The sequence below is a fragment of the Peromyscus leucopus genome, chromosome 9 (assembly GCF_004664715.2).
Source record: "Peromyscus leucopus breed LL Stock chromosome 9, UCI_PerLeu_2.1, whole genome shotgun sequence".
Classification (NCBI taxonomy): Eukaryota; Metazoa; Chordata; class Mammalia; order Rodentia; family Cricetidae; genus Peromyscus; species Peromyscus leucopus.
Window position 1 is genome coordinate 111538850 of NC_051070.1, and position 14691 is coordinate 111553540.

Here is a 14691-nt window from a genome sequence, read left to right on the forward strand (position 1 = left end):
TGGCTTAGATGGTGTATGCATCTACATAAGAAACTGGTTGGTTGGCTACCTAGCCATATGAGCAGGGTGAGAGGCATCAGCTGCCAGGAAACCTTGTGGTTGGAGGGTAAAAAGGATTTATCTAAGGAAGGGGAAGGTAGGTGGTGATGTGTGCAGGAAAGAAAGGAAAGGTGCCCAGAAGTTTCTAAACGTCTTCCCTGGTACCGTTTCACCTACCAATAATTTACTATAGGAGAGTTAGAGTGAGGCAGGGGACTGCTCTCTGCTTGTTAAGCCAGCTTTCAGGAGGCATTCTGGATCTGCCATTCTCACTGATGGGTATCAATAAATACAAGATGCCCACTCGAACCCAAGCTAGAAGAGAAGAAGATGGACTCTTTGCTCACCACAGGAGACCCAGCGTGCCAGCCTCTGCTAGACTTCTCCCTCTGTCTCCTCAGTTTTTCTGATTCCCTAAGTGCATCTGGGGTCCTTGGAGGGAGACACCCCAGTCTTGTCCCTAGTTATCTTTATAGCACACAGCAGAGGGCACGCGCAGCATACAGCTGAGGCTTAAGGAAGTTCTGGAGGAAAACAATGACTGGCAAAGTGGAGACCAGCAGTGAATGGGGGATCTGGTTGTCTTATGCTGTTGGGGGCCACACCCTAGGTACTGACCACATTCCTGTCCGATGCCATCCACGGAAATTCGTGCAATACTGGGGATGGGAGGCCCGGCGTAGCTGCACAGACCTCACACATGAGTCGGATGCATGTTCATAGAGACACATGCATGGTTAACTTGGGGAGCTGACAGGAAGCAGTCAATCTGCTGAGCAAGTTTGTGTTTTATAAACCAGATGTTCAGCATTACTATCCATCATTTCCTTTGATACCAGAACGGTCCCCATTATGTAGCATAGGAAATGAAGGATATGGAATAATATACACTTATTATACAGCAGAACACCATAGCCAAGCAGTCCAGGGGCTGTTCAAAGTTTGGACAAGTGTAATTGAACAGCAGTTCATTTTAGGATTCCCGTTTAGACTTAATGGGATTTTTACCCAGGTAGACCAGGGTGATCCCCATCTCCTACTTCTACCCTTTGGAAAATGAGTGTGGATTCTGTGTCTGCATTTTTCTTGGAAACCTTAAATATGAATCCTAGGTCCTGGTCTTGCCTCAGCAGCAACTACAGGTTGGGGGCCACAGAAAAGCCGGCAACCCCTAGTGAGTGTCAGAGGCAGAGGGCTTCCTGCCATGGTTGGCTGCGTAATCTCTGCTCGGAGGTCTGACTGCTCCTTCCTGTGACAGCAGCACAGAATGCCTTCAGATCATAAAGTACTTAGGAAAGTGCAAACCCACTTTCAGATTGATTTTTCTCCTCCACGAAATGTTTCAGATGCACAGAGGTCAAACTGGGGAGTTAAGGGCTGATGGAGGGTGGCTGAGGGTCATAATATTGTACACATGCTGTTTCTGGGTTCTGTGTCCATAGGACAAGCTGGGTTCCACAGGAAGCCTGCAGGTTGGAACTCTGGCCAAGCCAGTCTACAAGTGGGCCACAACCCTTAGCAGAAGAGGACACAAGATTATGGTCCCACATGTGAACTCTGGCCCTGCCGGGACTTACTGAATTTCTTCTGTTTACCTGGGGCTGGTTACAGATGAATGGTTCTAGAACAAGTGCAATAGTATAAGGATTTTTTCCCTTCCCCGAGTGAAGCTGATACTATTATACTCTGGCGGAACACTTGGAAGTCCATTTCCCGATCTTGCATTTGTGCCAGGACAATTACTTGTGATTTATAACTGACTCTCACTGGTTGCAGGGAAAAAGCTTCATTTCTCATTACTGTCAGTGGTGTGTTTTGGTTTCATCGTGATCCATGTTGGCATTGCTTGAAATTTTGATTTGAGTTGCAAAGTGGAATTTGTCCAGGGTTATGGATCAGCTCAAATTAGTGTTTCTGTATAGCAGCAAGGATTAATCAAGGAGTTGGGAAATGGGATGTCTAATGCAAAGAGAGCCGTTTACTGTGGACTGGGTCTGCTTTTGAACCTCCAATGGCCGCCATAGTATACTTTAAGTATTTTTAGTAGAAGTTGAAACTGCGTTTCCATAAACAATTACTATACTACATATGCTGGCTGACTTGATTCTTGGCACAACAAGAACTGTCAACATTGTCTCGAGTTAATACAATTTGGTTATTAATATTAGAAAATAAATTATTTACTTATTCTAATGCCTAGCAAGTTGCTTGAGTAACATGCCGATTAGTCAGAGGTCTTGAAAAAGACAGGGAAGTAAGAAAACCTATACAGAGAAAGTATGTGTATAGTATATTGTGTATGTATACAAGCATATAAAGACAGCCTATGTGTGTATGCATATGTACATATAAATACCTACATACACACAGACTTATATTTGGAGTGAGTTTTATATTAAAGAATATAAATGTATACTCTAATAAATCCGAATCTGTGGAGCAGATTGGTGAACTGGAAATTACAGGAAGGGTTGATGTTTCAATGTTGAGTTCCAAGTCAAACTGGAGACAGAAGTCCTCCTGCCTTGCAAGGTGTGTTTATCCTCTTAAAACCTTCACCTGATTGGATGAGGCCCACCCAAATTGTGGAGGGCATCTACCTTTTTCAAAGTCTTCCTGTTTGAATCTGAGTTATATCAGTGAAAGGATCTTCTCAGCCATCATCCAGAACAGCAGTTGATCAGACAAGTGGACAGACACCACAGTTAGCCAGGAAGATACCACAGGCTTCCTGGTCCTTAAAGACCATGACATTTTTGCTTCGTTTCGAAATAGATGCAAGATTAGCGTGTTCCCTCCATTGCTATTAGGAATTTTTTCTAACATCTGACAGTGCTTCTATTGCTTCTGAAATTGTGAATGGGGGTGAAATGGGGGAAGATCCCCCTGTAACCGTCTTCCTTGGTTTAATGTACACTAATTATTAAAATAAGGATTCCTATTTGGAAAGTCTAGAATAGGTCCTGAAGTTTTGCATTTATGCCAAGCACTGGAGTGTTGTTGTCTCTGGCATCACATTGGCAAGGTCCATAGGAACAACAATAATAGGCATGATACATATGTAACTTGCTGAGTACTAAGTAAACAGGAGAACTCGGAATGTGGTGGGTGCAGACCTGTAATTCCAGCAATTGGTAAGTAAAAGCAAAAGGATCAGAAGTTTAAATACAGCCTGAGCTATATAAGACACTTTCTTTAAAAAAAAAAAATACAGCAATAGAAAAGATGCACTAAGTCTAATTTCAAAAGATGACTTTTGCAGGAGACAATAGACAACCTGTATAGCCGTCAATCACTTAGATTCTAGAATCATTTCCTTAGGTGCCCTCTTTCTAAGAAAGAAGTGTGATGGAAAAGTACCCAATTCCTCCATGGAGAGAGCACCAACTCCTCCATGGAAGTAAACCAATGGAAAAGTGAGTAGAACATCAAAACATGCCGGAGACCGAAGATGGTGGAGTCCAGACCTCAGGGTGCTCCACAGTGGGTGCTCAAGGAAGATACGGAACAGAAAGAATTTCTCTCCCATTGGGCTTGCACAGCTAACTGTGTTGCCTGCCAGCTGTGCCCAAAAAAGTCTTTGCTCTTTTACTTTAGTCTAATCTTGCCATGTACTTGCTGTATGACCTGAGAGCAGAGAAAAGAATCCGGCATCCTTTGAATGCCTCTATGTCAGAGTTCCATGCTGGGGACTGGACTGGTGCATCTTCCTGTGAAGCCAGGAAGACCTGACTAGTGCAGCTAAGAAGCTCAAAGCTGACAATCAGAGCTAGGTTGGTCTTGAACCAAAGCCTACTACTGTGCTCTGAGACTCTGTTTCCCCATTTGTTACTGGAGCAAAACAGCTGTTCCAACCTGTCTCACTCACCCCACCCCCCGCCCGCCCCCAGCCCAGTATGAAAAGCAGATGTGCCCAGAGGTCTCCGAGTGTCTGTATGCAGCTGAAAACATTGCAGGGTTGCTTCCGATTTCAGGAGTAATTCCTTTGGAAGCAGTGATTAGCTTCCTCCTGGTGATTTTCAGGGTCATATGCTAAAGCTGTCTTTTCCTTTCCTTTCCATTTGGGACTAGCACTCAGGAATCTGAAGAGGTGAAGGGGCTTGACTGGCCCGCCTGCCTTGGGGATAGTAAGAGCTTCTGGGTTCTATTCCCTCCCTTAAGGACATTTCACGAGGCCCCTGAGGTCTGATGTTTCTGATCCTGCATTATCAGAAGTGTCATTAAAACACACACTGAACACAAATGTCTGGGGAGGAAAACAGTAACACTGATATGTTGTAATAAAACAAATCACTGAAATCCAAATGAGGGTCATCTCAGGCAAAAGCGCTGAACCCAGATGCATCAACCAGAGTGACTGACAGGTGGGTTTCCAGTCTGGGCCTGGGCCTGTTGGCCTGCAGACCAGGTAGAGAGATTCTGTGTTCCCACCCTGCCAAAGGATCCCAAGGACTCTTTCTCAGCAGCCTTTGGCTTGAAAGGATGCGCTGGTCAACAGGAGGCCTCTGCACCCAGCCATCCAGGGCGGACCCAGTAACTGTCTTTCCTCTCTCCACTCAGCTTGCTGATGATCAGGGCCTCGTCCTGATGACCACAGTGGCCATGCCTGTGTTTAGTAAGCAGAACGAAACTGTGAGTATGACGCTGTGTCTCTACCTGGTGCTGGGAGGGTCATTTCTCAAATAGTTTGTATCTAAGCTCTGTGAGCTCCGGTGACTCTTCCCCTCCCCACCCCCAAGGATACTGCATGTGAGTTTATTCCTCTGGTTTTAATTCATTATGAGGGCTAGTGAGCCAAATGTAAATAAGAAGGATGGGCAGAGTTCTTAGCATTCGTAGTCCCTCTCTAAAATTTAGACATTCAATGACCAGAGGAGGAGAGTTTCCAGACAACTCTTGACTGTGGTGGCTGCACCTCTCCTCGGTCATTTTTTGATTCATTTCTTGGAGCCAAGGTATCAAAGTATTGCAAAGTGGGATGGTTTACCAAATAGTTGTGGATCTTGAGAGTCTGAAATCAAGATGTTGACCTAGCCAGGGTCCCTTCAAAGAAACAAGGGAGGAATATTTCCTTGTTGTTTCTGGCTGTGGAGCCCCACATCCCTTGGCCTGTGGCAGCTTCGTTCCACATTGTATCATCTGTATGTGTCCTTCTCTCTACACCCCGATCTCTTCTTTCCTAAGGAGACCAGTAAGTGTCTCTGTGAATCTCAGATGATTCTTCAGGAGGTCTTTAGCTATGGTATCTGCAAAGACCCTATTTTCCAAATGCCATTGGATTCTGAAGTACCATTGAAATTATTATGAGTGAATGTGAGTTTTCTGTAACCCTCTTCAAACCACAAACAAAGCCACACAGCAACAGACAGCACCAATGTGTGTGTTCTTCCCAATGGCCTTTCTGTTATTGGGAGTTTCAGCAAATCACAGTGACCACCTCCCCTAAAAATTGGGGACACTGGTTCCACAATGCTGTTTTAAAAAAGAAATGTGTCTCCCCTTGATACCAGGCATCTCCTTCATGGGTGCAGATGGTGGTGCATGTGGAAAAAAAAAAAAAAAAACAGTTTCCAAGTGGTAGTTGCACATGCCTTTAATCCCAGCACTCGGGAGGTAGAGCAAGGCAGATCTCTGTAAGTTCAAGACCAGCCTGGTTACAGAGCGAGATCCAGGACAGGCTCCAAAACTACACAGAGAAACCCTGTCTCCACAAAGCAAAACAAAACAAAACAAAAAAACCAGTTGCCACTCTATCTCTGCTACAGAAAGCTTTGCTAGAAGCTAGTTCATAATCAGAGTCCTTGGCCATGAAACTTCTAGGCTCCTGCACACCATGTTTCAGTTTTCAGGAAGAAGGTGAGCACTAGAATGTCTTAGCACAGGAATGCTGCTATTATCCCAGAGACAGTCCCTTCTTGACTAGCTATAATTTGAGTGGCAGGTGAAACAAGAAGCCTATAGAGCTCTGAGTTAGTGGTCTCAGAGAAGGCATCAGACAGTAATCTATTGTATTCTGCTTAATGTCTATTTTCTGCAGAGGTCAAAGGGCATTCTTCTGGGTGTGGTTGGCACAGATGTCCCAGTAAAAGAACTTCTGAAGACCATCCCCAAATACAAGGTAATGCACTCGTTCACTGTGGCTGGTGCCAAAGAGTGTTGATTTCACAGAGGTCTGGCTCGAGACTCCACCTGCTCCTTGGGCAGAGTTCTCCTTACCACCATCACGGTCTATTGCCTTCCTTTGTATCATCTGTACTGTTCCTTGATGGGTATTTCTTAATTTAAATAGACTTGTTTCCCTACTCTCTCCTCTAACCTCAGTATAAAGACTCCTGCAAAACCGAGAGTTCGGATGAGGTCCTTGTATTTTCCTTTCGATGCTGACATGATTGGCTGGTATCGAGGCTCCTTGAATTCCCATGGAGAAAACTTCCCCATTTGCTGGTGGAGAGGAGAACAAATCAATATGTGGGAGGGAGCTGGCCCACTCAAGGTCCAGTATAGGCACACAGAACTGCCAAGGGCCCCCAAGTGAGGAAAGAATGAGGCTCACTGAAGATCTTGGTGGCCCACTGGGCAAAGGGCTCTACGCACTGTCTAGAGTTGCATCCTTTCTCTCCTCCCCAGTCCAAGGTGGACTAGCTGGCCCACCCAGCTATCTCTGGGCTCACTCTGGTTGGCAAAGGCCCCCTCTGTTTTTATGGAGGATGAGGCCAGGCCCAGAATCTACCGGTACTCACTATCATACTCTTTGGGTGGCTACTTTGTCTGATTGGCTGAGGCTGGCTCAGGCATCGATTGACCTTGCCAACCTTCTGGAGAAACAAGAAAGTAAAAAGGACTCCATGGATATCAGGAGGGAACAGCCAGCTTCTCCCACCAAGACTCTCTGACTGGGATTACGTTTCCAGAGCCATAGCAAGGATCTAGCCCCACATAATCAAGTAGTATAAATGACAGGGTCTCGGAAAATGAAAGCCAAGAATGGGAAGAGGAAGGCTTCATTGCCCCTGAAGAGAGCGTGTTTTTGTTGAAATCCCAGACCCTGGTATCCCTAACCAGGGACCACTGTTTAAGGAAGGCATCCGCTTGTAGTGTTTCAAATGAGTTTGAAGTTCCGGTTTCAGTGAGGATATGCAGGAATACAAACACTGGCTACTACTTGATGTGTTCCAAATGAATCAAGGAAGAATGGATGGAAAATGGAATGTCAACAATTACCTTCTGGGTCAGTTTCTCAAATTTTCCTCTACTGGGACATGGGCTAAGATGTGTTAATAATAGGTAGGCACCTTTCACCCTAACTTTCTAGCAAAAAGAAACTGGGGCACAAAAAAGCCATGATTTTAACTTCCAGGACCCCAATATCGCTGGGAATGATGAGAGCAATTATCATGATAGTTAAGACATAGTTAAAATAAAATCATAGAAATAATGAAATAGCATATTTATTGTTCTTACCATGTGGTTGGTGTCCTCTAAAGTACTCTACATGCATTGTTGCCTGTTCAACATCACCCACCTAGTAAGAGATCAGCAGAACACAGTGAGATTAGAAGAAGAGAGGAAAGTCAGCCATGGCGAGTAAATCAGCATCTCTGGGAATGTGTTCTGTGTTTTCCCTGAGCCTGGTGGGAAAACTGGAGACAGAGGTATGGTCCACATTGACTGAAGATATCTGTCCCTCCTCCATTTCCATAAAGAGCTTTGGGAAAGGTGTACATGTCAGCCAGGTAGAGCTAGGGGCAGCAGGATTGGAGAAACTTTAGGGAGCAGGATCCAGGTCACATTTGCCCTCTTGATCAACACTGTATAAGGATGCGTCAGCTCTTAGCTCTGGGGATTCTCCCAAGGATTGTTCTTTCTCCCTAAACTTCATATATTTTTCCCCAAGCCATCAGACTTCCTATAATTTTTATTAAGAATCCCAGACACCCCAGCAATAATTTCCAGACACCATGGCCTGTGTTACCATAATGAGCTATTTTATAATTGGGTTCACTTCATTAGCCTGAAGGCTCTCGCTTGGAAGGGACATGCTCCTCTCCCAGGGACAGGGTCTGCACAGCTCCTGGCCTCCAGGAAAGCAGGGAAGTGAGCGGTGGATCCAGGGCCTGTTTGGCAACTCCTTGTGCTGGAAAGTTCTGTGTCCAATCTGTTCCCTGTTACTCCACGGGACTGATCATGCAAATGGACAGGGGGACTGGCTGTGTTCCAGATGAAATGAGACTTAGGGATTCCGTCAGCATATTGATTTTTGGCCAAAATTAAACATTGTCCATTGTCACTTTATGAAGTTTTGATTCTCAGAGAGATCCATCTACGGGCTATATTTGGAGGCTCCACAATCTCTCTTCTTGTAGCTGCATCAGATGATCTCCAAGAGTCACCAACCAGCACACAGAAAATTCCAATGCAGTTTTTCTCGGGATGTTCTCCTGGGAAGGTGTTTAACCCAGTAGTTTCTGAACATCAGGCAAGTTAGGCACAGGTTGAGATGGGCTGGCTGTGTATGCGGAAGCAGATCACTTCTTTTGGGCTCATTTTTTTTTTTTTTAACTGTTTACTTTGGTTCTGTTCTTGAAGATCATCAAGATAGTGTTTGAGTAAAGCAGTAAGTACCTAGAGTGCAGACAGACTTAACTGAGTGCCTGACGCATGCCTGACATGTGCCGAGGGCTGTGGAAGTCCAAGGTGAGTGCAGGAGCCCCTTCCAATAAGAGGTCCCTCTCCCAGAAGAGGTTCAGCCCTGAGTGCTGTCTAAAGCAAGACAGAGGAAGGAAGGGGACCGAAGGAGGGCTGAGAGGCAAGGAGGTCCAGGTAGCATTTTTTCTGCCTTGTGCAAAGGCAAAAATGAAGATCTTCTTGTGGTTTATATAAATGGAATGGGAAGGAAGAAAGCAAGTACGGAGTCAGAAAATGTACAGGAGATGGTCGGGAGGCCAGGAGGGGAACAGGTAAAGAGTTTATCTGAAGGGGATACATGAGGCTGGTACCTGAGGGCAGGCCTGTGTAGGAAAGAGTACTGCCAGGGATTGCTGGTGCCAGGTCTACTGAGGGACAGCAGGTGAAGGAGATAGTGTGGCTACGTAGGTAGGGGCCAGCCCCAGGGAGACCTGATGGGTAGACTCACGAAATCCATCTCACACACCAAAGGGGTTTTCTATGTCTTACACAGGAAGCATGGTGAGAATTGCCTTCGACCCTGGTCTGTCTTTGAGGCCTGGAGATCGACTGGTACTGTTTTTGGAAACTGAAGCAATATAACGATGACGGTTCAAGGAGGCAGGCTTGCACCCGAGGAATGTCATAGAGAAAACGTGGCGTGATTGTTTGGTTGGAAGATTGAGGGTAAAGGGAGCAGGCTAAGGAGATGCTTAGGTCTCTAAGGGTGGGGGAGGGGAGTCTAGGAAGTCCTAGTCCACCTACCTAGAGAGGATAAGAGGAAGAACTTACAGAGCCACATTGGAGATGCGCACTGCCTCCCGTGAGAGAGCTCGAGGAAACAGAGCCCTTGGGAGAACAAAAGACATGGGTGCTGAAGTTCATGATGGAAAGTAGAGTTAAGGTAGACAGGAACCACTGGGGAGGGGTCTGAAGGAGAGCTGGGGCCTGAGGAACGACAAGGGAGTGAGAGGAAGAAGAGTGGGGCCTGGCAGTGGAGGAAATGGTGAGGAGGAGGCAGCAGTCAGTTCATAAAACCAGGAGAGCTGAAAAAGAGAATCCCATAGACTCAAGGAAGTGTGGAGAACAGTGGGGTCGAGTGGCTGGCCAGAGGGCAGAGCCGGAGTCTAGGGGCCACAGATGGGCATTAGGCTGCAGAGACAGCAGGTGGTCAGGGAGAGGATGCTGGGGTAGAAAGGCCAGGCCCCTGGTATTCCCAGGGAAGAAGCACAAGGGAGGGCTGAGCTTGTACAATCTGTGCCAATTTTTCTGCTGCTGCTTCTCATAATCCTTCTTTCCCTGTGTTCCTCCCTGACCCCCATCCCATCCACCCCTCTGACCATTTTTAACCGTATGCTCTGACTTTTGCCCTTATGGCTCTTACATCTGGGGGAGGGAGGCAGACATTTAATAATCGATGCCTTGGCTATCAGCCATACCCTCCTAGATGATGGTTCTCATTTGTAAAGTGCTATGCCAGGGAAGAGCGGAGCATTGAGACCAACCTTCTCTTGAGACCCACAGCAGAGGGAGGGGCAAAGTCAGCTGTGTTGGAAGACACTGGCTGCATTAGCTGACTATAAAATACCATTTGTTTGGTCTGATGCTGAGTTTGAATTTCCAGGCAAAACCCACTCTTGCCTTTAATGGAAGAAGTCAATCTCCCAGAGTCCTTCCTGACCCTTCCAGCCCATATTAAACCAGGACTTAATAACGATAATTAATGCAGTGTTGACTGTCTGACATTCTTCCAGGAGACAAGATGAAAGAGGCGATAGGCATCTCAAAGGATAGGAAATCTTGGGTTTATCTTTCCCGGCATAATGAAATATACTTTTATCATTAGAGTCAAGTAGAATGTTATTAAGACTCGCTGTGCAAGGTAAGACCGGGAGAAACGTCTGTTGCCCTTGACGACCGCAGGCGTATTTGCTTTATGTAATACAACGGAAACTTTTAATTGCTGGTGTTAAATTCTCTGAAGTTCATTTCACATCACCTTGACGTTAAGCTAACAAGCAGACAGGGTCACTCCTGGTTTGTAAACCCTGTTGTCTGGATCATTTAATAGTATCCTATGCAGGTCTGTGAGCGGCAGGGAGTCTAAAGGAAGAGTAAGTAAGGGTTCAGAACTGTGAAATGATCCCTCAGACAGAAACTAGAGGTTTTTTTTTCTTCCCTCTCTCTTTTCACTGCTCTGGCAAAGGTGGGTTATAATTTCTTGAGAGAGAGAGAGAGAGAGAGAGAGAGAGAGAGAGAGAGAGAGAGAGAGAGAGAATGAGAATCAGTATGGGTTTTACGCCAGAGGCCATTTTAATACATGAATGATTTGTAGGTAAATTTATTGTAGCCAATGGGTGCAGTCAAGTGTGTAATAGAAATATTGTCAAAAAGCTGGGATTATTATTTAAATAAGTGCAGTGTTAAATTTGATTACATACTTTTTAAAGCTAATAAAACATTTCATTGCTCCCAAACTATTTCCCATAGTCCCATGTAGTCAGAAAACATAAATTAAGTGAGGCTCTGCATAGAAAATTACCCAGGCTTTGTGTGGATGGAAGCATGCATGGAAAAGCTTGGCAGCCACAGTAAAAATGACAGGATATAAAGGGACCGGCTGCCCCCCACATGGGGCTGGTAGAGCTCCTTGGACACCTTAAGGATTCTGGAGAGGACAAAGCAGGAGAGTGATTTAGAAATGGTCCCTGGGGGAGAGGGGACAATAGATGCCTGGAAGTGAGACAGTATGAGGGCCACTCTCCCTCCTCCTCATCTAGATAAGGGAGAAAATGCCCCAACTGAAAAAGTTCTGTTTGCTTGGACATGCTCCCCTTTCCAGAAATATTCATTTCTGGAAATATTTCATGATTTCAAATATTTCATGACTTTGTCGGTTTTTCTAAAAAGTAATTGTCTTGTTTTAAATAAATAAAAATAAAGCCGTAGGATGCCCGTGTGGGACGATGACATTTTAGATTGTGATGTTTGCTGAGCTTATCTGTGACAGGTCCACATTTCCACCAAATGTCAAGGATCAGTGCCTTGCATTCATTTTAATGAAATATTGTGCTGATAAGGGTTATGAATGCCAAGTTTAAGCTGTAAATTACTCAGGTCGGGCTGCTTTGTGCTTTGTGAATCCGCCTGGGAGTCGGCTAATGAAGGTTTCTTTTGCGTTCCTCTTACAGTTAGGAATTCATGGTTACGCCTTCGCCATCACGAATAATGGATATATCTTGACGCACCCGGAGCTCAGGCCACTGGTAAGAGGAGCGTCCATTCCTGATTATCTTCACCTCTGCAGCAACGGTACCTTGCATCAGTTTTCATGAGAAAACCACTCAGTTTATGGTGTTAAAGAGGCTGTTCTCATAGCCACAAACTAGTGTTTTGACTCTCAGTGTATAGTGTTAAAGAGAAGTCATAGTTTCTGCCATGTTCTTATATGTAAATCCATATATATTTAAATGCATTCATTCATTTTAATACAAATCTATCTGTATTTTGGAATTTTTTTCTTTAACTCCACACAGTTTGAAACCCATTATAATGAATATTCATACTCTAGCCCTAGACTCACTTACTGGAAATCTGTTTTGATAGAACCAATCAGGTACAAGATCTCTGAAAATTCACTTCATTAGGATTTACCTTCCAATTACATTGTCATAGTGCAGTGTTCGCAGAAGCTATTCAACAACACCTTTCTGGATAAATGGAAACAGCTAAGATTTTTTTTCTCCGGTTTTCAGCACCTGAGTCATACCCAATAGCACTGTTTTTTATTTTCTCCAAGGGTGGTCTGAGGCCAATCCAAGAGAGTCCATGGTCTGTCTCCTGAGGCCAGGTCCTCACAAGGAGGTTGCTTAGAGCACCCCTCCAGAGAACAATGAGGACAGTCTCCTAGAGGACAGCCAGGCTCTTCAGAAGAAGCCATGCCTGAGCATCACAAGTTCAAGGCCAGTCCAGTGAGACTCTATCTTAGAACAGGAAAAAAATGTGTGCAGAGGGATGACTGTGTAGATCACAGCGGAACGCTTGTCCTGGGTATACTAGATCTACCATGATACAAAGGAAAGAAAAACATAAAGAAATGAAGAAAGAGATGCTAGTCCACTGATAGCATCTCTCGTGGATCCTGGAGAGGTGTGGAGAGGAAGGATGATGTTGCCTGTCATCCTGGGCTGGTTAGAATGTGCTGTAAGAGTGACGGCCCCTGCGATTTATGAGCCTTTAGTTCATTTTAAAGAAGATATGGGTAGTAAGAGGAACACAGCCTTCTACGTGGAGGACGTGTAGGTCATTCTCTTGGCAACATCCACACGCACACACGTGCATTTAAACGCACAGTACTGCCCACAGCAGAAGTCTCTGTCCCTTTCCTCAGAATTAGAACATAGCAGCAGAGAACTCTGCAAATGTTTGTCAGCCAAGCACTGTGGGGACCCATTCTCTTCTCACTTGCATCATTGTTTAGAAACTGTCCATGTGAGAGACCCATCATCATCCAACTTTGCTCTAATCACCATGGTATTAATGGAGTCATCATGACCACATCACATGAATCCCATATGCTTGCTTTTAGATGGGACTGATGGTGATGTTTGATTGCAGCACACACACACACACACACACACACACACACACACACACACACACGAATACATATGAATGAGTGTGTGTGTCTAAATGACTAAATTAACTGGTTAGCTGATTTCAATTATAACTCTGAACTTTTGGAATGTCTGATTAAACATGCCACAGATATCTCAAGAATATATAAATCTAAAGATATCTTTGAATCTAAAAAGCTGACTGCATTACTCACCCCAAGCTGTCAAGTGGAGGTTTTGATTGGTCAGAATGGGTACAAGTGGGTTTGATGTGATGACGTATGGACTCCTGGTACTTATATGCTCCAAACTAGAACAGATCAGAGGCAGTGGCATGATCAAACCTGACTCTTCTGCCATGGAATGAATTAACTTCCTATTTATCGGCTTTTGAAGGAGAAAGGAAATGGAACCAGAAGTCACAAGTCACCATGGTGGTTTTCTTCGCTTTATAGCATCGGGAATGGCTGTCCCCTACAAGTGTATTCAGTGTCTCTCTAACCATTTCTATCTCCTGGTCACACAGAAAATAAATAGCCTATTTATGGAGCTGTGTCTGCAGGGAGGGCAGCTGAAAGGCTGGAGTAACAGGTCACTCCAGACAACATTGTTTGAGTCTGGTCCTGTGAATGCTCACACACAGGAGTCATTGCTATGCATATCATTATTCAAACACTGGGATGAGCGGATTTCCCAGAAGCAATAGCCAGGGTCAGCTTTCCATATGTGAGGGAGTCTAAGAGAATGCTCTACAGCTCACTTGTCCAAACACAAACCACATGCATCTGTTGCAACTGACTCATGACAAGGACATGGCCAGACCAATGGTCCATCTGTCCCATTCATCTGTCCTTAACTATGAGGCCGTCAGCTAGTTAGGAGAGGTCCAGAGAGGGGGTGGCACCATTGGAGATTACATGAATTAACTTATCTAAATACGGTCACCGAGTATAGGCTGACTCCACTAAATGGAAGGCATGGCCTCTTACCCAGGTTATCCTTACCTTCTAGGCCTGCCGCCTCCCAGCTCTATGACTGAGTAGGTCACACGTAACCTTTCTGACAATCTCCTACCCCTGATAACACTGCTTTAATCAGAATGTGCACACCACAGCCCTGTCATCAGTGTGAACGGGGGAATGGAAGTCAGAAATCCTGCAGTGTGGCAGGTTCCTGGACGCCGGGGTGGTGGGAGTTATCTTAGCATCCCATCTGTCCTGGCTCTGTTGATCTGTGCCGATCTGGGCTTGGCTACTTTACAGACTGGGAGGAGAGGATACTGGCAGATTACTCCTGCATCTAGAGAACACATTTCGTTTATTCGGGAGATTATCCTGATAAACATTTGCAATGCCCCATGCGTATATATCAT

The 14691-nt window shown here is 45.2% G+C and overlaps 1 protein-coding gene across 4 annotated transcripts in view; it reads left to right on the plus strand.

The window, feature by feature from the left end:
• Cacna2d3 (calcium voltage-gated channel auxiliary subunit alpha2delta 3) overlaps positions 1 to 14691 on the plus strand; it is an 844969-nt gene that overhangs the window by 636392 nt on the left and 193886 nt on the right. For all 4 annotated transcript variants that reach the window (XM_028882449.2, XM_028882447.2, XM_028882448.2 and 1 more), the window contains 3 exons: positions 4600 to 4671; positions 6077 to 6157; positions 11895 to 11969. In XM_028882449.2, the coding sequence (XP_028738282.1) occupies positions 4600 to 4671; positions 6077 to 6157; positions 11895 to 11969 (228 nt within the window). The remainder of the gene's footprint in view (positions 1 to 4599; positions 4672 to 6076; positions 6158 to 11894; positions 11970 to 14691) is intronic.